General features: G+C 38.5%; 1 protein-coding gene across 1 annotated transcript in view; it reads right to left on the bottom strand.

Annotated features, from left to right (window-relative positions):
• TMTC2 (transmembrane and tetratricopeptide repeat containing 2) overlaps positions 1–25,031 on the bottom strand; it is a 188,273-nt gene extending 163,242 nt beyond the window's left edge. The window contains 2 exon segments of the mRNA XM_019473561.1: positions 20,477–20,642; positions 24,941–25,031. Of these exon segments, the coding sequence (XP_019329106.1) occupies positions 20,477–20,642; positions 24,941–25,031 (257 nt within the window).
• Between the last annotated feature and the right edge of the window lie 2,040 nt (positions 25,032–27,071).

Genomic DNA, 27,071 nt, shown 5'->3' on the forward strand with positions numbered 1-27,071 from the left:
TTCCTCTCGGCATGTCCTTTTGCCTCTCCACATACAGAGGTTATGGAGAGGTCAGCTTAAATCCTTTAAAGATCCAACGATGCTTTCTAGAATACTTGAAAATTTTCATTTTGACTTCTGCTTATGCAGTGGATCGGGTTGCTTGTATTTGTTTTCCCAACCCCACAGACATTTTTCTCATTTTAGTCCAGTCACAAAAGAACACTGGAAGAAAACAAGATCTTTGTTTTCACATTATTTATCTTGTCCTTCAGTGTAGTCCTTTCCTGAAATCTAAGTCCTCTGTTTGTGATTTCAGTTTGTAGTATCACTCTCAGACTCACCATAAGAAAACCAGGAATTCAGCAAGAATAAAGCAGGTGTTAGGCTAGAAAGAGTCCTTTCTCTGAGTAAAACATAGTATGTTAGACTACAGACTCCCAACCAGTGAGCATAGCTAAGAATGGCTATCAGGTGTCAGGATTTAGAGCTGAAACCTTGACTCACAAAAGTGTTTTTTCTTGGGGAAATACTGAAGAACTAAGTGGCAGTAATATTGCCATCGCGACTGCCCTCCCCTGAGGCAGAGCATTGTGCTACAAAGAGCCTGGATGGTGCACAGGTCATTCCCAGGAAATGGTACATTTCATTATATCTTTTGCAAATGTGGCTATTTCCAATACTTGAAGCCATATAACCACTTAAAAAAAAATACCCACAAACAACCACGGAACTGCACCTCTCAGTACACATGTATAAAACAACTCCACACTACGCTGCTACACTTGCTAAGAAAAGAGACCAGCCCTCTCCCTCTAAGCGAACAGCTGTCACACCCATCATTTTCATGCAGCACATACTCATATTGGACTATTCCCCATCAAAAGTAAATGGCTTTTCTCCAAATCATAAAGAAACCTATTGTACATTCTGAAGGCATTAATTCAGTCAAATTTTATTTACAGCCTTAGCAACAAACTTGATGCAACCCTGATCCTTTCCTGTTCAGTGCTGTTCATGTTAAAAACTGAAAAAAAAAAAAAAAAAAAAAAAAGCCCCCAACAAAAAAATCAAAAGGAAGCCTTGAAGATACAGTATTGATCACCCTGTATTTGGGTACAGATTTCAGCAAGCAGTTCTGAAATACTCCTAGTTTCTCGTGCGTGTAAAGGCAACAGATTCTAGTACCTGCCAGTCAGCATGAAAAATACAGAAGCTGCCAGTTCCAGTTTACTCGGTGGTTCAGTCAGGCCAAGTGTTGTATTCTCTACGAATCAAAATTTGAAATAAAGTTAAGAGTTCTTTCCATATAGGTTTTTTTTTTTTTTTCTGCATGTCTAAAAGTAAAAGAAAAAGTCTAGCTAATGCTTTGGGATATTAGAAAAGTCTAATACAAGAGCGAAGCTAGATGTCCTACAGCAAAGAAGCAAGTCTCACACAGGTTCCTTGTTAACATTCAACAACTACTCTGTTTCACATTATAAAATGAAATAAAAACCACACTTGGCCAACATTATACTGGACTGCACAGGAGTATGCAGGAATATGAGCATCTGAGATATCAGAGCCAGACAGCTCTGTGTCATTTTGCCCTCAAAAGTAAAAGTGAAACGGGTCTCAGTAACGCTAAGGACAACACCCTGGACACCATTACTGTGGGTCAGATGGAAACAGCTGGTGGGCTGAGTCCAGCCGGCGCATAACCAGCCGGGCTGTGCCCGTCTGTATCCCCAGCCTGGCTGTGGAACCGCACTGACAAGAAAAACACAAAATGAAATGTTTATCTCAGTGAAGGGGAGAGAAATGCAAGCTTTGTATCTAATAAAATAGAAGAATAAAAATAAATGGTACTAAATTGCTCATGTCAGGACCCTGAGGGCACTAATAAGCCTCAACAGCCCTGACCCCTCTTCGCCGGCTCCCCCCACCCTGCCCATGCCCCAGGACCCCATGTCAGCCCCCCGGGGCCATCAGCCCCTACCCCAGCGACGTGGCAGCAGGGCCAGTTTCCAGCTCCCCACAGCCCTGCCCTGCCCGGCCATGGGCCCCGCTTAGCTGGGCCCACCCGCAGGCCCACATCCCGGCCTGGCCTTGGCCCCAGGGAGGTGCCTGATGCCCAGCGCTGGGGCTGCCCCCGGTACCCCCCTGGCTGCCCTGCTCCTGGCTGGGGCAAGGCCTTGTTTTTCTTTAATTACTAAATTAACAAGCTGTTAACTCTGCTGCAGTATTGATGCTTAGTCCCCAATTTCAATGGCAATTTTGAAAGCAGTCCCTCTTCACCACCTGGCAGGTAGCGCTGACGGGTCCTTTGTAAAGCCTCCCATGCTGGCAGCCACCCGGGCTCTCCGCAGATAGAAAATAATATTAATTGCTGGCTCCGGGAAAGACTCTGGGATAAAGGAAACTACAAAACGCCTTATTAGCCTTGTCTTCTCCTTCACTCACAGTTTACCTTCAGGTTACGTCCCGCAGATTAGTCCAATCTTGCTAATGGGCATAACAAGAGAAACTCTCCAACTGCACTCATCACTTTTAAACAGAGCCATAAACTCTGCTCTCACTAAAAGGCAGCGGGTCACCAGGGAAAGTCATTTTTCAAAGCTCCAACACAATTGGCATTTTTACTTTCAAGCAGTCTCAGATAAGGTTTGCAGACTCAGTCGGGGAACTTGCTTTCTTCAATTTTTAATGCCTGCCCATTTCACGCATCCTGGGAGAGCGGGATATCTCATTCAGCGTACAACAAATGGATGGGGTTGTGGGGGGGCAGGGGGAGAGGAATCAGAGTCAGCTATCAATTCTTCAAAAATGGAAGTCTGAAGAAAGACAAAAACTGTAAAGGCAAAATCATAATTTCTAATCCACTTGAAAGAATCCTTGTGCCTCCTTCCATAAACCGCTTATTTGCCTAGGCTGGTACACACCTTGAGCACAATTCAGTAAGATTTTTTTCATCAAACTCAAAAATGCCAGAGATCTAGCAGTTTACACATGCACATATACATGCATACACACAAAAAAACCCCCAGATGTTTTTAAAATTAACAGCTATATATGTCCTAAACTTCTGTGCTAGTGCTAAACTGATCCAGGTGTTAACACCAGGGTAAAAAAACAGATGCGACATTCTAAAGTGATTTAACGCGTTAAGCCATATGTCCAGCTTCAGTATTGCTAATGGTCCCCATATGCTGGAAATGAACATCAGCATTTGAAGTAGAGAACATATTTTAAAGAAAAAGGAGAACTCCCAAACGTGCACACAGGAAGCCATTGACCAGCCCTCTCTCACATAAAATAGATAGGCAGTGATGGACTGGCAAGTCTCTGCTTGGAGGTTCTTCATTGTTTTTCCTCAAGATAATTTCAGATTTTTTTTTTTGTTTACTCCTTTTTCATTAAGAGCAATGGAAAAGCACCCTAGAGTATTTTTACAGTGGATCTTAACGAGTCATCCTAAGGATGCTTTCAAGATTATATGTTACTTGTATAGACAACAACAAGCCTGAAAACACAGCCAGAGCCTAGTTTTTGGAGTACAAAGAGCTTCACATCCCCAGAACATACAGCAGCTGAGTCTACCCCTCCAAACTACTTACAGTCTATCTGTTAAGCAGGTGCATGATCAGAAAGCAGGCAAGTGAGCTTGTCATACTTCACACAATTCTCATACTTGCATGCAGACTAAAATATACATGTAGTCTGTATTGATAGGATACTATCTAGTACATAGAGATGTCTTAAAGTAATAAGCATAAGTACATGAAAACTCATTCATTTAAATGTTTAATTATAGACTCAAGGGAACTATTTGCCATTCTGGTAGACTTCTGGTGGCAATTATGCCTTACATGTTCTGTACTAAAGTTCATTCCTTCTCAACAGTTGTGAAAGTGGAATTTATCTACAAATCCAGCAGGCAATAAAGTTTTACCCATGCTACTTCTCAAAAAAAGATCTCTATATTGTGTATCAACTAGGCACACCTGCAGGAGACCAAGTTCTGTGCATCCTCTGCATTTCAAGTTGCAGCTTCGAGTTTCTCTTAAGAACAAATTTTCTTAGGTAAATCTCTAAGGAACAGCTAATAACTGCTGTTTTCAGACGGGAAATACTGGGTAACAACTAGCTAAGTGATATATAGGATCCTGAGCTGCTGGCTAGGCTCTGAGAATAGGACTATACATACCAAACAGATTGAAGGAAAACACCTAGGTGCAAATCATATTTTAAATTAATTAAAGGAAAACCTAATATCACAAAAGCGAAATAAAGTTCTAGTAAACTAGTGCCTAGTTCATTTCTGCCAATAGTATGGTCCTTTTCTAACTGTATAGAAATACCTGAATGCATCAAACTCAGAGCTCAAACATTGAAGACAATATATATTTTTAATATAATATTCCTACCTCATGCAACTGCTAGTGAAAGCTATTAACTGAATATGTAGTTAGTATAGGGCCCCAGGGGAATATATTAACAAATAATAATAATATGTATAAATTTAAGACTATTACTGTCCTACAGCAGTAATTTCATAGTCAACTTCAGTTTAGTACCAGAACAAAGAGCAACTACAGGTAACAGGACTATAAGTAGTGTTTTACTCATAAAACTTTATTGGGTGAGGGTTTCCTGAATTAGGTATAAGCAGAATGGAAAGATGGATGAGACAACTATAACTATACCCTCACATGATTGCAACCACTGCCAAAAATAAAGACACAGGCAAATCGAGAAAAAAAAAAACCTCCAGAAAACAAACAAGAAAATCACAGAGAAAGGTTATGGTCTTGTACCACAGTATAAAAACATACAAACCTTCTAAGATTTTCTAAACTGCACAATGTCTTTTAACTGAATTTATCTTTTAAAATAAGCAACATAAATTTGCAGAATGCAATGGGAAAAAAAGACATCTAAGCAAGGTAACTTGTTCCTTGCTTATTTCCATGAACCGTCAGCTGTGGTTTGACTTCATCCACCAGTAGGCTACGATTCTGCAGCCCATCAGCTGCAGAGTTCTAGACTTTATACCTTTGCAACTGAAGATGCACGGTGTTATTCAGAAGAAGGAAGCAGTGGCAGTAGTTACATATAACACTGAATGCTATTGGGCACTGCCTTAACTACACTGAAGTATGCTGCATGTATTGATTTTCTTATCGATTAAAAGAGCTTTGAAAACTTTAAGTAACTAAAGCTTCAAAACATTTTTGGTTACAAGAAGGTTGAGATGGCCTGAAAAATCTTTTCCACCCGGAACATAAATATTTCAAAAGCTATCTATAAAGGCTTTGAACTGTATCATTCCCCATAGTGCAAGCCTTTTCATTTCTAAGTGTGTCCTCATATGCTGAAAGAATCTGGCCTTAATATTAACCCTAAATGCATCTCACTCCCTCTCAGATTAAGGTTTAGCGTGACATAAGAAACAGTAAAAGATGGACTATGTGTAATTTGAAACCCTAATTAATACCAACTGCCTGGCATAGTACTACTTGATTATTCATGCACAGGTAAAAAATGCATGCTGGAGGGAAGAAAGAGAAGTAATTAATATTTTCTGGTGCTGAACAATGGGATACCATCAGTTTCCTCTCAGGAGGGAGCAGATAAAAACAGAGGGAGAAGAAGGGCTCCTGTCTTTGTGTCTGCTCCCTGAGTTTCTTCACCACAGCATGTACAATAGGTCTGCAAAAAAACATTTATTGAAAAAATACTTAAATTCCTAAACCAGAAAATACTGTCTGCTGTTCTCACAGCTGTTTCATAAGCTAGCTTCTCTCCCAACTACACCATACAACACAAAATTGCTAATTCTGTTCCTCTAAGATATCAAGATACTTCGTATTTACCTGATAACATATTCTTTCAAATACACATTCAAAGTTATTCTTTAAAATATTCTTCAGTGCCAAACTATTGCCTGGCAATAACTCACGATTTGTTTGTTTTATACACACACACACATATATATATATGTAATACCAGCTTCTGAAGCATGGTACGAATTCATAGTTGGAACCTCTGCTGCCCTTTTCAAATCTATTTTAGATGATAAAAGTGGGCCCAGCAGGCCTTATTAGATTTACTGTTCTGCAGTAGAATATGGCACTATACTACTTCTCTTCCCCACTTTCCTTTGAAAAAATAAAACATAAATAACTTTTGCCATTTCGCCATGCAGCAACTCACAACAGTACAAGGACAGAAATTTTAAGGCTTGAGAATACAGTAGTTAGAGTAGACATGTTGAGTTTCTTAACCAGATTAATAGTATGGATATTAAACTACTTTTTTTGACAAGCCACCTTCTGAATGTACATAAAGCCTTTCCAAGACACACACATTTTAAGCCATTATCTGAAAATGGAGGCACACATACTGTACCACTACAGAATAGAGTTTATCAGTCATACATCAGTCCCATGACTATCCACTTCTCTGTTCTTTTCAGTACGTGGCAGACTATACTGAGAAAAAAAAGCTCAGTAATTTAATTTTTGAAAAAGTACCTTTTTTTCCCCCCATTCAATCTCTTTTTTAACACAGCATTTTCAGAAAGTTCAAGGAGATTGTACATAATTATGCCTAAACCCACGCCTCCTGTGCACTCTAAATTTAAAGCCTGAAAGAATTTTTAGACGGCACTCTAACTTTTATTTTTAGTGAAGCATTGAAAAGAATACCCAGGAACACGTACACATACAAATATAGAAATAATGAGTAGAAAAGAAACTACTGAACCACAATGTAACATACAGACACTCTCTTTTTTATATTTTTTTGGGGGGGAAGGATAAAGAAAAGCATCAAGTTATTTTATGTAAGGTCCTTTCTTCAAGCACCAAAAAACCCCTTCATTTATCAAGGTCTGGTCTAAACTTAAAAGTTTCACTGTTTTAACTGAAAGGTGTTATTCAAAATCTATTTAGTGAAAACAATTTGGTGTATGCATATCCACAGAGGTCAATTTAACCTTTATACTGGCTTTAGAACTCGTATTGAAGAAATGTCCTTATGGGGGGGGCGGGGGAGGCAATCCCAGACCCAGCTATCGTTGGTCACGTTCATGTTTTTCACTTGTAAGAACCAAATGATTCAGAGAGCAGTCAGACCCACCCTGGCTTTCATTATCCACAGAACTGCCAAGCACAGACTCCACCATGCTACAAACTATTAGCTGTGGAATTTGTGCCCACCCAAAATTCTTCTGTCTCCAAAAAGTCTCCTCTTCCTCCCTTCAGCCCCACCATAAAATGCATAAATGCATAAACCCAATGTTCTGACAGACACCAATTGTACACCCCTCATTGCTTCTCCTACACAAAGGATATCATGCTAGCAGATTTGTGAGGTGTTTCTTTTTTTTAAATATTATTGTACAGAATAAGCATTTCCATTTAGGTTAAGCACATTTTGGTATCTTACAAATATTTATGCTGAGGCCTTAAAAAACTATTTTGTATAGCAAGAAGCTAGAACTCTTGGGTATCTTTTTCTTGTAGTATTTTTAGTATAACTGCCCTCAAAATTTGCCCAATTACGTACATGAAAGATTGCCCACAAATATATTAACACACCACAAAAGGTACCATTTTTAGACAGCAACTTCCAAATAAAGGGGTAAGTGAAAACACAATGCTTAAATTTTTTCTTTCCTGAAATCAGTCTGGTCTAAGGAACCAAACAGATGCCACTGGTCTTCAAAATCACCACTATCTTCCTAGTCTAGTTTACCAACTTCTCTGATATGCAGTCACAGGTGATTGTGGTCCTAGCCGTATTTATAGCCAGATACTAAATAATATTAGGAGGGCAAGAGAATCCTCCATGAGGATTAAAAAAATCTAATTTATTCTGAGTCAGCTCCCAAGTCTAGCTACACAATCACAAACCAAAGATGATGTACTACCATTTCAATGAAACAGTCTGAGGAAAAAAAGAGAAAGCCCAGGAAACATACAAAACAAAGCAAGCTTAACTTGATGGAAAAAGCAGCAAGAAATGTTAACATATACTTGAGCTAAAACTCAAGGCTTACATTTCTCTGTGATGATAGTTTACTCACCAGTGAATCAACCAAAATATTTAAAGTATCTTTTCGAAGGATTCCAAATTAAAAAACAGTGCAGCACTTTTCCTTCTCAGATTCCTATTAAGTAAAATTCCTACAGAATATATAGAGGGGCTAAAATCTGGCTAGAAAGCATTTGTGATGATCGGAGTTAGCCTTTATCCTCAGGCCTTGCCACACACATGCCAGACAAATTCCTGGAAGCATTTTTTTTTCTTTTTTAGCAGGAAAAAATGGAACTTGCTACAGACTTAAGTCAAAATCAATTTTTATGAAAACTAAATTCTATCAAAAAGTAAAACAATCCAGAAAATTAAAAACAATATTTGGTCCCACAAAGGTGTGTAACGACTTCTAGTCAATAGAGTGTTCAGCATAGTCCTGGATAAATGAACTATGCTCTTTCCAGCTCTCCAACTTCTTTACAGGAGCACTGTGGGATGCCCTTCATAAACGTACTTTAACAGAGCAGACTGGCATCCACCCATTTGGAAGGTGTTGATCCTACTGAAAAAGGTTGAAAAGAGTTTTACTCATTTGTTTCATCTTTGTGCCTCAATAGCTTATCCAGATACAGGGACCTACTAGAGTAAACCAACTTTTGTGGCTTGCCACAGCGATTGTGAAACACTAGAAATTGAAACCATAGCAGTGTTTAAAATAAGTTTTTATTGTCTCTTAATTCCTTGGTTAAGAGCACCCAGGTAGTAGGCAACAGTTTGCAACAGTTTGGGAGTGACATCGAAAGGACTAATCACCATTACTTTGTGAAAGAAAATAATGGGCTTTACAGTTGCCATTATATGCAAGTCTGCACCAACCATACCCTCGAGGATTTTACTGGATGCTGTCAAAGATTGAGCTAAAAAGCCAGGAAATGACAAATTAGTTGAATTATGTTTATCAGAACACCCAGGATCAAATTCTGATTTCTGCTACATTAGCGTTAATCCACATTAGTATGGGAATAACCTCCAATTTATGTCACTGAAACCAGTAAGGTTTTATAATCAACTGCAATTGGCATAAGCTTTTATAGTCTTTCAGTAGACTTTTTAGACTTCCAAGCATAAAAACAAAACAACCAGAAACCATTCCTTTCTATGTTTTAGAGCAGCTGTTGGGAGGCAGGCAGTAAATAAAAAGGATCTCAGATAGCAATTCAGCTGAACTGAAGTCATTACCAGAATCACATACCTGATCAACCTTCCTGACAATACCATTACAGCTAAGTCAAGTCTAGCTGAACTACAAAAAGCAGCTAGCGTTGAACTGAAACAGTGCCAGATTTTCAAGTCTCTCCAGTTCTATGCTAGCCAACCGCTTGCACTTTTCTTCACTAGTGATTTGCGTGCCATTTTATTTATTTTTTTTTAAGCAGATTTAACTTTCTTAAGAAGTATCTTTCTGAAGAATGAAGGTCTGAAGACCTACTGGAAGATCAAAGCAATATTTAACTGCTAGGCTTAACTTCCCTACTGGAACATTTAAGTCCAACCATCCTTGACAGCAGCACAATGGAGGACTGCATTTTTCCTGGTAGCTGAGGAACCCGAGTGCCACAAAAGGTTATGGTATTTCATAACTCTGGCATTTAGACAACAACAGCTCTAAGTTCTGCCTAAAGAGACCTATAGAGGAAAGCTGATCGAACACAAAGCTTTACGAAAATTACTGAAAGCTTTAAAAAAGTGAACAGTTTGCTTCTTTCAGTAGTCTACATCAAACACAGAAATGGTTTGTGGGGAAACAATTCACATGCAGTATTTTATTAAGACAGAAATTGTAAGTTGCCTCTCAAAATTCCAGCACTGCTAATGGACAGTGATAATTTTGCCTTCTCTATTCAAAGAAGGAGAACTGGTTGAGATCACAGTAAGAAAAAACTTCAAATATGGGGAAAAAAATATCATGGGTAGATTAAGAGAAACACATGCAACTCAGTGCAATGAAGGTGACCCAAAGGAACCAGAGAACAGACTGCCTGGAGAGGTCAGTCAGCACTTTCAGACTTCAAAAAAAGAGATAAACAGTGGGTACTGTGTTGTTGCATTTGTTGACAAGGCAAATGTATTCTCTTCAAATATCACAGCCTCTCACATAAGGACGGAAGAAATACAGAATTTCACCTTGGAGAAAAGAAGCTTCAACTTCACATGCCTGAGCTTGAACAGAGTCTGTTTTCTACTAGGGATCTACATGTGTTTTATATATATCATTTGAGAAAGAGTATTGTAATGCTCTATTTTTTTTTTTTTTTTTTTTTCAAAGAGCAACAGTTCATTTGAATCTTTACATAAACTACAGCGCATACCTATTACCTACAAAGCTGGGGAAGGTTACTTTTCTTCAGAGTTCAGGCTCCCTCTTTGCTGTCTCCCATGGCATTACAAGTCACTGAAAGTTTAATGAAGAAAATTCTAGTTTGCCAGACCATATAAAACAGCAGGATGTATTTATTTCTACATAACAAAACCAACCTAGAGTAACATAAGGAAGAAGCAGTTTCTGCTCTACGAGATTTGCTTCTTTTTCTAGGGCTTTACATTGATCTTGCTACAAAGTAATCGGGAATTCAAAATTTACTTCTCACCACAGAAAATCAGTTGTTTGGAATAATACAATGCTGTGCATGCATCATAAACTTCCCAGGTTCCTAACTTGTTGTGGTAGGCAGAAAGACACTGAGAAATTAATTATGACATATAGCCAATAAATAATACAGCTAACCAACCCACACATCCCATCCACTAAGACAATGTAGCACTGAAGGCGTATGAAGATTTCAGTGTAGATTGCCACGTTCTTTTAATGAAATCTGAAGAAATACTGAGGTAGTAAGATATTGCTATCCACCTATTTTAGAAAAAAATTACCCAGATGTTGTATGTAATCAGCCATACATACTTCATTCAAATCAACTTCATCACCCCCTCTATTTCCTTCTCAATTATAGCCTTGTAGGATAAAAGCCTGTAGAAATCAGTGTGGAACAGAGGCAGCTCCTGGCTCATGAGAGGCACTGGGACGCCACAGGAAACCCAAAAACTCACCGTCACGTTTTCAGTGATGGGAGTTTGAAGTCCCACCCCTGGAAACTGAACTGAGTCTAACTGGGAACTGCAGCAGTGCTGACTATGAGGATCATTTCACACGAAGACATTCAACTTGAATCCCAAACTCACAGCGAATGCTTAGCCATCAACTACTGAGAAAGATAAAATAGTATTTCTAGAGACACAAGCTGCTGTTATTTTAGTATTACAGGCCAATGTTACAGGCCAACAAAACAGATGAAAGTTTTAAATTAAAGGTCACTTCTGTGGGCTGATATTCTGGAATTTTATGTATAAATCAAGCCAGGTGACTTATTTCCAATAGCTATGAAAATAATAAAATTGGTTTCAATGACCTCAGAGATATATATGCTTATTTGTGGTTGTGGCCCCAGGCAACCCTGAAATCAGCCATTCCATTAAGTCAGAAGCATGGCACACTGCCAAGCTCCTGTAAGAGTTAAAGGTCTTGCACATACTTTCTTTGTGTGTTTATTTGAATAGAATGGTGACTTTGGGTTTTGGGCCACCCATCACTTATAGACCTCCCATAATATTTAAAGGAACTGCTCAGCTGAATCTTAGCATACACCAGTCAGCTTTGGGATACTAGCTCTTTAAACAAGATATAAAAGCATCAAAAATTGAAGCAATGGGGAAAAACATCAAAACAGAGTTTATCTGGAGATATTTTAATGTGCATTTTCCTCTACAGATGAGTCATGCAACATTTTGGGTGCAGTTTAATTACAATAATAAGATAAAGAACCTAAATGCTGTTACATAAGCCAAAAGAAATACACACTAAAACACAAACTGTCCAATATAATGAAATAAGAAATAAGGTTGACAATTATCAGAAAATAAAGAAAGTACTTCAGGTCACCACACTGTAATTCCCCCCCCCCCCCCAAACAAAAACAAAGAGCCTCTTTTTCCCTTTCTTCTCCAGCATCACAAAAAGAAGCTGTAACAGCTAACTCTCATAATCATGAATACTACAAAGATGTGCGGACATTAGAAACAAACTCTGACTTGAACATGCAAAAACAACTGGCATTTGCCAGTAGTCTTAAGGACACCCCGCTACTAAATAAACAAACAATCAGTTAATCTGGGCTCCAGAACCGCAAAAGTAATCATGAATTACATTTTCATTCAGAAGCGTCAAACTTTTTTTTTTTTAAATTGGGGGAGGTTTCCGTAATACAAGAAAACATCAGTGTATCCTACTTCTACCTGTAAAGATGAGCTCTCTCACATAAGACAAATTCACAAGGAAAAAATGCTATGCCTAATGATGAGCAGGGGAAAATATGAGTCAAACTTGCTATCATACATAACACAAAAGCTATGATTACTGCTCTATTTTCTTGCCAGTGGTACTGCTTTTTACCATAAAAGGTCTCTCTCAAAGACAGCAAGTGTTAAATTGATAAAGAGAACAAAGGTTTTGGAACTTCACTAATAGTAGTCATCCTGATCCATCCTGAAAGTCATGGCCCCATCTCTACATTTTACACTGCAAACATCGAAAAGAAGAAAGTAGCAAGCGAAGTGTTCTAGAATAGGGACCAAATCTGGATGATTTTTTCTGTGACCAGGTACCACAATAAAGGTTGGCAGGTACCAATTCCAGCTGTACCAGTTCCAGCCTGACCAACTACCACTTTGAACAGTCATAAGTTATGCAAGTGTGTATATACGTACACTGCAATTTAGGAACTGCTGCTTTAGAAAGTTGATTCAGTGCCAACGTCTAAAGCTTTAAATCTGGCTCCTGCAACAGAAAAGGGTACAAAAGCATGACTGCTCACTAAATGCCAAGGAAGGAATCCAGTGCACCTCTCAGCAATAATAAAAATCAATTAATAAAACAGAATTATTGTTTATTTGTAGAATTTTTTTTTTTAAAGTGCTCATTTCTTTATGGCCTTAAATAAAGAAAGAAAAGCATTGCCAAGAACAGCAGAAACTCTGAGTTCTGCCACTCCACCTTTCCTGGCACCCAAAAGATTGCCAAAAGGAGATAATGGTTGCTCTAAACTGAATTTCACACTGCTCCTATCACCAAATGGACTAACTCAGAAAGGAAAGTTGTTCATTAAACGCAGGGTAAAAGCAACACATCCAACTAGTTAGAACCTGAAAAGTAAAAGTGGATAGAAATATACAAAAATGTTTAGGTTGCATACATAAATACATGTTTTAATGGCCAGCTCAGCTTAACTGTTTAAAAAAACAAAACAAAACAAAACAAACCTGCAGTAGGGTATCCACTACATAAGGCAGAGGTGGTAGGTAGGTACCGCAGCTTGTAGCATACCTGCCGTTCATGGTGTTCTCTTGTTGAAACTAGCAGAAAAAGTAGTTTGCAGATACCTCACTCCGGTACAACACCCCACTGTGCTGGCGACACAAGGCTTCCTTCCCACCAGGCATGTTTTGTCTTTGTGGAATTAGCTTAAAGCCAGGAACAACAATCCACCCTTCCTCTTCGTATTTATTACATGGCTTCTTACTGTCTCAAGGATGCTGGTGTCTCTTGGATACGTTTTTCTAATTTTTCAGAACTTATTTTAGATGCTGTGTAATGACTTTTAAACTGAAGTTTCATGGTGATGTTTTTCAAGCTCAACTGATTAAAGCTTGTTTAATGGATCTTGAAGAAAATATATTATTCACCTTAATGAGAATTTATGCAAATCACTGCTACTAGCTTCTGCAGAAAACCTTTTCAATTAATTATAATTAGGCTTTTTAGTTTTAGGCTTCTGGTTTTTTTCTACTAGGAAATTATAAGCGTGGATTTTTTTTTTCCATTATGGGAGATGAAGAACTTCATTGGTGTGATGTACAAACTCCTATACAAACGGACTTGTAAGTGCAGAGCCCTTTTCATCCCTGCCATTCAGATCAGGTCTAAGTATATACTCCCAGATATCCGTGATTGGAAAGAAGACAAAGAAAGTTGGTCATTGGTGTTGATAGACACATAAATTACTCCTTGTCTTTAGGAGAGAGATTTTTATAGAAAAAAAATAATCAAATATTGGCACGTCCCCCCAACACTTCTGAAACTCTTGCAAATACAGAACGGTATCTCTCTAAATATAATATTGTATAAGTATTTTTTGTACATATTTCACGGGCATTTCAGTGACTTCCCTACTTAGCATTAATATAAAAACCCCTTGCTTAAGGGGGTAAAATATACTTTGAATATAGCCAGAAATATTCCAGTAGAGAAGTTGCAACAACTCAGAAAGAACAATGCACTTACCAGTAATAACATTTGAACTATTTTTACAGGTGTGGATTTACAGTGAAGAAGATGGTGCAAAGCTCTATATTGCAGAGATAAACAAGTCAGAGGTTATTATGATTAATTAGATCATATATTAAGAAGCTCCTCATATAAAAGTGAAATCCTTATTGTACTGCAACTGATTTCTTAACACCAGGTGCTTTTAGCTCTTCTGAACAAAGAGCTACCTAGCACCACTTTGGTACTTATTTTATCAGCTGAGGCCAGGGTGGGAAAGCGGGAGAAGGTTTTTGTTACAGTCTTTCTAATGGAGAGTCTTAATTTTGGAGAACAGCAAAAGTCCAATGAATCTTGCATATTCCCATCGGGCTGGACTGGGGCAGAACCCAGCCACTGCTTAGTTCCCACCCTCTTCCCTGAACTGTGAAATCCCATCCCTGATCCCAGAACTAATCCTGAATCACTCAAACCTCATCCATTCCCTTCATCAAACTCATGATTAATTTGGGAGGAGAAGGAAAGACAAGATGGGAAGGGACCATGAGGTTGTTACCTAGAATTACAACTCGGGTAAACCAGTTTCCGTCTGCCCCTATTTCTCCCACAGTCCTAGAACACCTGTGTTATGACAGCACGTCTCTTTAAAAGCAGTCTAACACACCTTTCGTTGTTCTCGCCCTTCTATTAGGGCTTCCCATGGTGGAGCCCAATAGGGACAGAAATTAGGTAAAAACAAGTGAGCCTCAAGCAACCCATGTTCTACAAACTTACAGCTACCCATTGACGACAACTCCCTTTATGTCCCTTTTTCAGGTCCTCAGGTATGGACTCTTTTCTGCTACGAAATGGAAGTTCTAATTCACCCTGATGGCTGTAATCATAGCTCCTATTCATAAAACAGAGGAATTAATAATTGCACATAGACATATCCCCTCATCTGTCACAGTTATTTAATCACGTGTCATTTAACCAGAAATGAAAGTGTGCTTCCTCTTGAAAAAGCAAATGTGAAAACGACTGTTTGGTTCTAGGTTTATAGTCTTCAAATCCAGATCAAGTGTGCTCACAAAAAAAAGTTACCACTCTCCAACTCTTAGCTCCACAAAATCAACCAGAGATCTGCAAATCAAGTCGTTCCCCTTTGAAGCTTATATTGCCATGACTTAGGAGCGAAAGTTTGGTGGACACGTCCAACTGCAGTAACATTTTATATAATGCAATGATGAACATTAAAGATCTCAACAAGACATGCATAGGAGTACATCTACTGTGCCCGAAACAGTAACACTCAAAATTAATGTGCAGGACAACCATCTTGAGCCAAACACAGAAACAAGAGTAAGGCTTTGGAGCAGCAAGCAGATTCATTAGAAATTAAAAGGCAAAGCAGAGTATTAAATAGCCACATAAACAAGGTGAAACCGTGCTATGCTTTTAATTTGCAGGCAGAATTTGGCAGCTGGAACTTCATTAGCAATTCTCTAGGTGATGTATGAACAAGTTCAGCCTCCCATGACTGTACCTGTTCTGCAGGGCTAGCAGTAGTAAAACTGACATAAGAGCTAGAATCATAAAGACAGAGAACACCACTTTTCAACACCCTCAATAAAGTGACGTGGTTTATTTTTTAAGCAGCCACTTAGCCCTTTTGGAAGCGTGGTTACGGTCAGATGACAGAAATCATCTTTTGAACTTCAATATTCACTGCCAAGGGTATATTATAATGCAAACTCAGATCTCCTTGTTTTGCCATTAACACTGTCTAATCTGTCAACTTCTTTCTAAGAGTAAAAGAGATCTTACCTTACAGAAAAATAACTTAAATACATCTGTTGGGGATTTTTTTTGTTTTTGTTTTGAATCCAAACAACTAAAATATTCACCAATATCCTAGTTCTGATTTCTAGGGTAGGGTACAATAACTACCCAGCCACTAGAAACTAGTGGTCAGGAGAGAAAGTCCAACTGATTAGGTTTCTGAGAGGTCTTTAGCTCATGGGATAAAGTGGTAAGTATAAATAAAAATTTGTCATTCCAAGACAAATATTCCTGTAAAGAATTTGTTTTATATGAATGATGCTTTATTGGCTGATTTTCTTTTTTTAAGAGTCATCTAGCCAAACAAAGATAATCTAAAGGAAGATAATTACAGCAGCAGCAGGAATCTAACATTCAGTAACATTTTTCGATTATAAGTGATGCTTTCATGCACAACAACATTCAATACTATAATGGCACAAACTGGCTTTCAGCACTGTAATTTCGAGAATTACAGTTTCAGAGCCTCAAGTATTTTGCTGCTGTAAGAGTTCGGATTTGTTCTGCTCTAAGTAGCCAAACCTTTTAACATTTCTCCAGTTCTACATCAGATTAGAAGACATTTCCCCCTCCTCCAGCTTTTTTTTCTCTAGGCTTCTGTGTTCTCCCATTTCCATCTAAGAATGTAGGATTACTAAATCATATTGGGAAAAAAAAAATATCACACAGTAATTAATACAATTACTTCCCCCAGCTAAAGAAATGTAATTTCAATACAAATCCATTAAGTTGTCCAAATATATGACAGTCCTTGTCAGAAACATCACTCCCAACCAAAAAATTTTTTGGGCCCCCCCCCCCCCCCCGCCAAATGACTTACTTTTAAAAGAAAGTTTCCACCTCCCTTTTTCAGCTTTGATTACCCCACTGAGTGAAATTAGCTAGTCTAAAAGAAAAACCCCACACGTTTGCAGCCACAGATGCACATATTTCTTTCCCTGAGCACGATTTCCCAGTTTAGCCATTCTGCGTAAGCCCTTAGGTTCTGATGGCTCTCAGGAAGCAAAAGCTTGCTCTTAAAATGGACAAAATTAAGTGGGGGACGATGCCTTTATGCCATTTTCCTCCCTTGCAAAATCATTCAGAAATAACTACGCATAAACTTCCTTTTAATCAACAAAATGATGCTACACTTCATAGCTTTCCTGTGCACCTTTAGAAACAGAGGAGGAAGTGGCTGCAAGAGTCATAGACGAGCTCGGAAGGAAAAGAAATTATGTGTCGGAAAACCTTTCCCTGATAAATTACACAGTGACTTCCTCAGCCCAAGAGGTCGGAAATAAATCTAAACAAAAAATACCGGTATGTAACTGCCTTTGATCTTCACTGCTATCATCACCTTGCCCTGCAGAGAGTTACCAGGTATGGTAACTTTTTAAATATTTATTTAAAAAGTCTTCATTTTAGAAAGAGAATCATTTAAGAAGAGTAAGGGCCTGACTCCTTGAAACTAAATGTTGGACAGAGTTTTTCCTTTCTACTACTAAAACAGAGGGATTTCCCCCCCACATATTTTCCTTAATAGCAAAAAAGCAAAAACATTTCAGTATAACTAAAAGGTATAGTAATTTTTTTTTTTTAATTTCTTCATTTTTTTTCTTTTTACCGTACTTTGTGCTAGTGGTGGATTTATGGACAACTGAAGGTGGGGTAAGGGTTGGTTGGTTTCTAACAGAAACTAAATAATCTAGAAATTAATCAATTTACAGGAAAACAGTATTTTTTCCTTGTTGATAGTTGGGGTGAGTGACAGAGGTGCTGCCCTCTCTCACCAAGTGTTGATTTACGATGCAGCGTTGGCTCTTAGGAACTTAACCACGCTATTAAGCAAGTGATCAAAATTACAAATAATCTACCCTTTTGGATGATGTCAGTTTTTAATAGTCTGGCTAAGAATTTCTTCATGCCAGATTCTGAAATCTTGCTCCTAAATGCAGATCAGAAAACTTTCAAATCTGACTGTGAGCTGTTGTGAACATGAATCCCTCTATTTTTCTCTGATTACATCAACAGGTCTATCATGAAGTATGTTGGTTTATGTTTTTTTAATGTACGTATGAACTTCACACCTTCCAACGTCCCTCCCTCTAGGCACTACAAACCCATTAAATGTATTTGTGCAAAAACTAGTCAGCATAATTTAGGGGGGGAAGCAAAGAAATGTGGAATTGTTTCTTTCATACCACTGTCCCATTATGCCCAGGAGGGCCAGGAGTCTTAAGAGCAAGCACAGTCATCTACTGTTCTGCATGAACAAAAGTTAGAGCTAGTGAATTAGGCTGAACTAAATTAAACTGGTTTTTAATTTAGAACGTCCTTGTTCAGTCATTTTGTTATACCCTTGTGGGGACATTCTCAGTACTGCTGATGGATGTTTAGCCACCAAGTTTCTCACCTACACTACTGTAACAGGGGTGTTTTGAAAATTAATTAACGTTAGTACAGCACTTCAAAAGTGTAAAGTACTATGTAAATACTAAAGGCATTCAGTTAATGTTTATAAGAGTAGGTTAGCTAAATCACCATTTACCATACCGAAGGTAAGCACTTTATATTTTTAAAGTTCACAGACTGTCTATAAAAAGCCTGACAAACACTTAATACGCACTGAATAGCACACTAAAAGCACGGACAGCCTCAACTTGTCGTTTCTGTAATCAATTTTGAATGAAGTCAACTCAGAGCAATCATCTCACAGGAACAGGAAGCCCACATGAAATCACAGTTCCCAAATGAAAGGCCAAGGAAACTGAGTGCCTTTTCTGCTGCCGTGACCCAAAAGCCACAGAGGGCAATGAGATTGCTTTAACTGCTGTGAACTTTGAATCAGGTTGTAAAGGTCAACAATTATTAGCTAAGTAACAAAAAAAGCCAGCATCTTCATTACCCAAAAAATTCACTGCAGTAGAAAAGGCATATACAAAACGCAGTTCCTGTAACAGCTCCTTGATATCTTCTCCCTCCTCCCTACCCCCAGTCTCTGTACAACACAATGGGTTTTTTTGCCTTCATACCATGCTGTAAAAATTTCTAGATTCTCAAGCGTGAAAGGCCACCTGGAATAAGCACACATGGTATTGCACCTACCCTGCTATACACAACCTATGTAACCATTACCAATGTGAGAAATAGATTCCTTTATCCATAATCAAATCAAGAACAGAATTAAGTTTATCAACCTTGCATTAAACGGTACAGTTAGAGAAGAACATCACTTTTGGACAGCACTACCAATTCTTCAATGGAAGAAATGGTTCTGGCCAAAAGGACCAACGCTGGGTGTTAGACACACTGTCCCGTCTTCTTGTCAATGGCCCTCTACCTGGCCATGCTTCCCAACAGAGACAGGTTAAAAACCAACACTCCACTCTGCACTACTTACACCAGGTTTTTTTTTTTAACCCTCTAGCAGGATAGTTTATTCCATTCCAATATTAACTAGTCTCCATAAAAATTTGCATGGTCTACTAAAACCAGGTGAACTTACTTAAGAATAGATATCTGAATGTAACTACTTTGCTGGAGCAACAAGGGGAAGATTCATACTAATACCTGTGTAACCAAGAAGGCCTGAAAATATTTCTTTTGTTCTATATAAGTATACAGAAGATAGAGGTATTACTGGTCTTTGCCACTGTATTTCCTGCAGAGAGATCAGTAAATGTGCTGGTAGTCTGCACAGAAACATACCTAAATTTAAACCTCTCACAGCTGTGTAATAATGAGCTTCATTGAACAAGCTGGTCTGAAGGTACACTACACAGTTCACATTTTCAAATCAGCACTAAAAAAAGAAAAATCATACCTGGTATACGCATTCATAAGATCAGTAGGAAATCAGCACAATTCTCTCTGCTACCACTTCCAGACTACACAAATAGGCCCTTTTACACTCTGCATTGGTCGATATGTTTCAGAGTTCAAATGTCTGGTACTACTACAGCAATGTCCAAGTTTGATGCAACATGCACGATAAAAGGGTTCCTGGCATTCACATTTCACTTAAATCTCCATTTCCAGATGCTTGGCTTCAACAGTAACATTAAGAGAGTCATGACTTCATTTCAGAACATCATTTCTGTTCTTAAGCCCTTAGTAGCAACTTTCACCACTAGTGAGTTTTATATTCATAAGAGGCAATAGCGGTCAGTCAGATGTTGGTTTAGGGGCCCATACCTAAAAAGACATCTGAATACACACTGGACTCCTGCCATCACTACTCAGACAAGCCATGCACACCGCTACCTGTTCCCAATAGCAACGCTATTTATGCACCTGATTTCTACAGCCCAAAGAAGTCCACTACTTCTGACGGGTCCCATTTTATTGGCACCTCCAAGTCTCCAGGGTCTTCTCACATTTATGTCCAAATCATACTCTGTCAAAAGGAACACTGTTAACTATTGCCAGCATACAGGGCCAAAAATGGCAAATAATGGCACTGAATATAGCCAGATTCATTTTCACAGTAAAATTTCCCTTAAAAAAGGATGAATAAAGTAGATTGCTAATCTAAGTAATTTGCGAATATGGAGTGATTACCATATTCTAATGGCAATTAGACTGCTCCTAGAATACTGTAGCTAGAATACTCTCCACAATCCTACGCCACTCAGTTGCTTTCCACTGTTGTTCCACACGCATACAATTAAAAAAAATGTAAAATACTTGAAAAATTGAAGCTATTTGAACCCAAAAAGCTACTCGTTCGCTGATAAGGCTTTTATGTTATTAAGCTAAAAATAAGTTCTTTACAATGTCATTTTTAAAAAATCATATTTTAAAATATCTACAGAGTCCCTGCATTTTAATGTAAATATTTTAATTAAAGTTGATTGAGTAATGCTACTGTTCTGACAGTAACAATAGTTTAGCGCACCTGCCCCAGGCTTTTTGCAAGGCCTGCCCCGAAGAGACAAGTCAAAAAGCTTCAGACCCTTTTATTGAAGCAGTTTATCTATCCTCAGTCAATGCTTACTTCACCCTCAGTCTCCCTTTAAAAATATCAACAACAGGCATGGAATAAAGCAGCAAGCAACCAGAGGGAATAAAGAAAACCCCATGAGTTACAGACAGAAAGAACAATGTGGGCAATACTTTACCACACAACAGTACAGTATTCCTTCCTTCCTCTGTAAGTTTTCAGACTTTCAGGATTCTTGAAAGCAAGAATGAAATCCCAGGACCAAAAATATAATAATTATAACAACAATATATGAAAAAAGGTACCATGATTCTTTCAAATATCTAATCACAATGATGTGCCTAGGGGCAGACTTGCTCACTTTGAGTCAGATTTTATTAATTAAAGTTCTGTGATGAACAGTACAACTATTTAATTTGTTGCCGGTTCACTGCTTAAATAATGCGTGCTGTACATATTGTTAGAGAGATGGGTAATAAGGTTGTCTCTCAACATCAGCTGATTGCTGCAGCTCTGGGTCACATTGAACCATCTGGAAAAGCAGGAAATTATGCCTCCATGTCCCAAAGACCAACAGAAGCCCCACAAGTTGGAGGAGCTTTTGGAGCTGGCTTTGCCAAACACGTTATCTCTGTGGTCTAATGAAACACAGCTTAGAGGATCGGTACCCATCAGTACTGTTTGCCACGCTCACCTCAAACAAAGGGGATGCAGCTCTAGCCTTGATGGCGTCACATAACTCAGATTACCAGAATTTTAACGCCTACTGAAATCATTGAAATACAGAGAAATTCTTTAGGGATCTAACTTTAAAAAACTTCTTGACCCATAATTCCTTGTCTGTAGAAGAGCAATAATTATTTACCTTGCTGTGAGGATGAATATTACAAAGACTGTGAGGAGCTCAAATACTATAGTGGTGTGGGTACACATACACCGTTAATGGAGAACTCGGTTTCAAGCACAAGAAGTAAAATAAAGGCAGAACAAGCACTAACTTGCTTGACAAATGAAAATAATTATAAATAGTCCTACCTCCTCCCTTCTTCCTTTATATATTTTCTTTGGAAGACATTAGTTTGATGGAATGGAGAGGGATTACATCACTAGTGGGAAGTGTACAAGTAGTATCGCTAAGACATTATTTTTTCTCCAGTTGAAAAGAAAAATAGCAGCTCAGTGTTTGGGCCTCCACTTGAGCTCTGCACTGAAGGCACTCATCACCATAGAGGATCCCATTTGGGAATTTTCTTTCTTCTGTTGTGGGTGGAGGGAAATAAAATTCTACTTATTACCTAAGCAAACATAATAGTCCTGGAAGAAAAATATTAGGTGTTAATATTTTCATTGAACAACCTTTCAGGGCCGAAAAACTGAAAAGATATGTAAAAGAGCTTTTAAGATTTAAGTGGAAGTGCATTTCTGGATCTTGCTTCACTGATGGAAATGGGATTTTGACAATGAATTAGCTTCAGAAAGATCTGGATTTATCTGAATAGCCTAGCAGTATGAAAAATGAAAGATTAGCAATGAATCAGTTAGTTTTGCAAACAATCAGGTTTCATGCCAAATTCTCCTTTCAAAGACTCCTTGTGTCCTAGTAGCACATGAAGTAGGTTATAGGCCTTAAAAATACCATATATAACACAAGAGCTGCTGCTCTGTGCTTATGATTATGACCAATACAATAACAAAACAGTCAGTATGTTACCCATGAATTTCTTTAACCTGTGGTTTACTTGATAGAAGTTTGGAAGTGGTTGCTACTGAACAAATATGTCCAGTGCCTGCCTACATGTACACAAGCCCTGTATGTACAGAAGAATTCTTTATTTACACATATACACCTTATTTGTAAATATTGGACTGTACATTACTTAGAATACCAAGATACCACCTTTATTGTTAGAAAAACAAATCTTGTTTGCCCATTTCCATGTCAACTATCTGAAATGTTCATGTTTCATCGCTTACTTGAAATAACTTGAAGTCTGCAATTATCAAGCCACTAACATTTTTATGGCAGCCCAAGTGAGATGGCACACGAAAATCTTTTTAAGCATGAAACAAGACACCTGCATTTTTCATGATGTTTAAAGACTGTCTGTAAAAAGCAGCAGGTGGAGGAATGCAAAGGCTTTCCAGTCATCAAAATTAAATGTACTGAAAGCAATACAGAGTGCGTGCAGATAATGACCTATCCTAATGATCTGCATTTGTAAGCAGAAGCTATCAGTACTACCTCCCTTAATTTCTCACAATTTTTTGAGCTAATCAGCTTGACTCATGCCTGTAACTCTTCCGAAAGTTCCTGCTTTATGTTCTTAAACTTTCTCTGACGTTTATTCCCTACCTCTCTATTCAGACTATGAAACAAGTTGCAGTTCAGTATTTTCTGAATAAGCAGCAAAGACATCTCTGTTCAATTCCTTTCTAGATTAGCTCTAAAGGACTTTTACCCAAATGATTTTATACAAAAGCAAATGTCTCCAGTTCTTAGAAATCTGACATAAAAGTCTAACATCGTTCCATGGAAGCAGCATCCAGGGAAAAAGGCATCTATTCACACGACAAACATGCACTTATGCATGGGTTCACAACACAACCCATGCAGAGAGTTGTGAGGCTGTTCTGCCAAAGGCAAATTAGACCCTATGAAAGGGGATGCCTATTTTATAAAGCCGGTACTGAGAATCTGTTTCTTATAACACATTTTCCAAAGCATAACAGAGCTCCTCTGTCCCTCCCACATTTCTGGACTACACACCAGCAGATCAGTGAAAGGTCACAGATCTGTGAATCAGCTGTGTTTGATACGAGGCGGAAGCAAGGCTGTGTAGCCAGCGTATGAAACATTTGGACCACAGCAGGAGAGCATACAGCGAGGGCCAAAAGAGTAAGCTTACGCTGAGCTCATAAGACATAACAGGTCTGTAAAAGTAATGACTTCCAGCCTTCAAGAAATACTCTGTGGCATTCCAAATCAATATAGCAGCAGCTCTTTTCCTGCCCTGACCTATAAGATGTCATCCTCTAACAAATGACCCAGAGGACTACATGCTTTTTTTTATTTTATTATGACAATGCAGAATTACTTTTTGGCCAGAAAGATGGGATGATTTAGGTGTGAATGAGCAAATCCTATTGAGAACTTTCATCAAAAACAAAAGCATGAAGCAAATTTTACAGCGACAGCAGGTGACCAACAGCAGACAAAGGCTTTACAGAAAGCATGCCCGTCCTGGAAGCTTTTAACAGCTGAACAAATGAAGCGCTGTCCAACAGCGCTTATCTTATCTTATACCAACACACAGACCCCCCCTCCCCAACTCAAGATAAGCCACCACTTACTTGGAGCCACATAGGCCCAATTATCTTCCTTCAACAAGGACTGCCCAGACAATTGAAAAGATCTGTATGGCCACCTTTCCTTGCTACCATGAAGCCACAAAAGGTGAGGGAGGGAGAAGAGCAGGAGCCATGAACCAAGTCTTAAATAAAGGAAGAAAGTGAGAGAAACCGATTTTTTTGTAATTGTGATGAAGGAAGAACAAGAGCTAAAATCACTTTCAGGTCTTAAGCAGTGCAAATGTGCCTGTCCAGAAGGACGTGGTGACCCAGGCTGATCATTCACATGTTGCAGCTCAGTGTCCGCAGGCCCACAGGGATTCTCAACCCTACTGTTAGGCTCCCACTACAATGGGGAAAGAAAACCTCTCACCACCCTCCTCTAGCTTATCTCTTGGGTCTTCTGAAGGAGCGTTTGAGAGCATCGATGCTTACACCTAATGTTCACATCTTCCATGCACATGTACCTAACTGAACAACCCCCTCAAGCATCAGCTCTCCTACAAGGTGAGCCCCCTTCCTGACTGCCCTCACAGGATGAAGATGGTAGTCTGTCATCTCCGAATGCTGAGGAACAGCATTATGTTCCAGAAAAAAAAGGAAGGAATTTGGCTTGCACTAATCTATCCCTTTGTCTATTTGGAGAAATCTCTTCAGCACAAGGTCTTTCTCTCCTGTGTGATCACACTAGGTGCTACACAATGAAGCCTGCTCTCAACTGGAACCCCTCACAACTCCAGAGCAAGTACAAGTGACAGAAGACCCACCACCTCTCTATTTTCTTCTTAATTAGTGAGAAGGTTGGATGTTTTCAGCTGGAACATGGTACCTCACCTGGGAGGAGGCAAGGGAGGGTGACAAGGAACAGCTTCAAGCTTTAAGAAACTAGTTCTTATGTAAAAGAACAGCTATGTGTCTCTGCCCATCTCACTGCTCAAGCAGCAGATCAAGATGAAAAGCAGCAGCACGCATTATCCGTTGAAGCAGTCTGCTATGAATTGCTTACTTTGTTACCTCCAACACTCTAAATAAATGGTATTACCCAAGTATTTCCCACAGGAACAGTCTCTATGAAGAATTAAGCAAATGAAGCCAAAAGACAAGGTCTTCAGCTTCCCAGCAGCCTTCTGACATTGCAATTTATTATCAGGTTATTAACAGAACTAGACACCCCCCTCTTCACAGCTATTTTTTCCCCCACACTCTTCAGGGAGGAATCCATCATAATATTTAGTATACAATCATTTTTCTTCTGCTTTTAAAGTAGTTTTCTAAATAAATGCAAGCTTTGAGTGATCCATACACTTGTATCCCCATATATACCCACATAATTAGTGCAACAACGCACTTAAATACTGAAACACAAGGATATATTCAAGTACACCAGTACACATGATCTTGTTGCAGCTAATCTTCCTTTCATCCACATTAATTTTTTCTTACTTCAAAAAATTTATGATATAAATAATATCAGTTGAGAATATAAAGTAACACATGCACCATGCTTTAAAATACCCATGGCCTGCCCTAAAATAATCCAAATTTCTAAATATTAAACCAGTAAGGGGGTTGCATATGGCAACATTTAGTCTGTGCATACACACAAATCCTGTGATAGCAGAGCTCTTGCCCATGATCTTTGAAGTACCAGTGTGGCAGACATCATTGCAATTTTTTTTTTTTTTTATACAAAGTTTATATTAAATTAGAATAGACTGAAGACATAATTTTGATGGTTTTGAATTTAAAGTGACAGTGGAAATGCCCTGAAATGTTTTAGCCAAAGATAAACCCAGCTTTGCTTTTCTACACACCAGCTGCGGAACTTACTACGTCTATGCTTGCTGCTAAACAAAAAGCTTTCCTTTTTATAAATTGCAACTCAGCTAAAACAAGCAAACAGCCTACTTAGCTCTCACATTTGAGAGAATAAGGAGCAAGTGTGAAATGGGGCAATGAATCCAAAATAAAAAATAGCAACTACGTTAACTGTTGAAAGAAGTGAAAAGCAGAGAAGGTAAATTGGAAGCCAAATGGATGATACCATACAAGTACTACATAAAAGAAACACTGTAATAACACCAAATTAAAAAATAAACTATTTTACAGTTTCTAATATGCTGAATTAATTATGGTATATAGGAAGAAGGAGTCTCTTTTATTCAGTAAGAATAAAATCCTGTAAATTACCTTCAGGGTGCAATTTCAGTCTTATTTTGAGTGTCCAAATGTATACGCTTTACAAAAAAGGTAACTAAAAAAACCCTTAACCTATGTAGATATAATGTCACTTTCTTTGCTAGTAGGCATCAGAATAAAGGGACACCAGTGCTACACATTCACTGGAAAACATCTAGCTGCATCATTCATTACCACACACCATCAACCTGAATTATGATTTTCTGCTTACCCTCTTTTATTGAAGGGTAAGATGTAGCATACTTAAAAGTGAAAAATAACTGGATGTTGAGGACCATGTGGTTGAATCTACATGGAGATATAAAGCATTTTGATGAGCATTACAGGGATGAAAAGAAGTACAGCCCTTACAAGTGAAATATTGCCTCTCTCTGCTGTTAGAACTCTTTGGGAGAGTTA

The sequence above is a fragment of the Aptenodytes forsteri genome, unplaced genomic scaffold (assembly GCF_000699145.1).
Source record: "Aptenodytes forsteri isolate BGI_AS27 unplaced genomic scaffold, ASM69914v1 Scaffold71, whole genome shotgun sequence".
NCBI lineage: Eukaryota > Metazoa > Chordata > Aves > Sphenisciformes > Spheniscidae > Aptenodytes > Aptenodytes forsteri.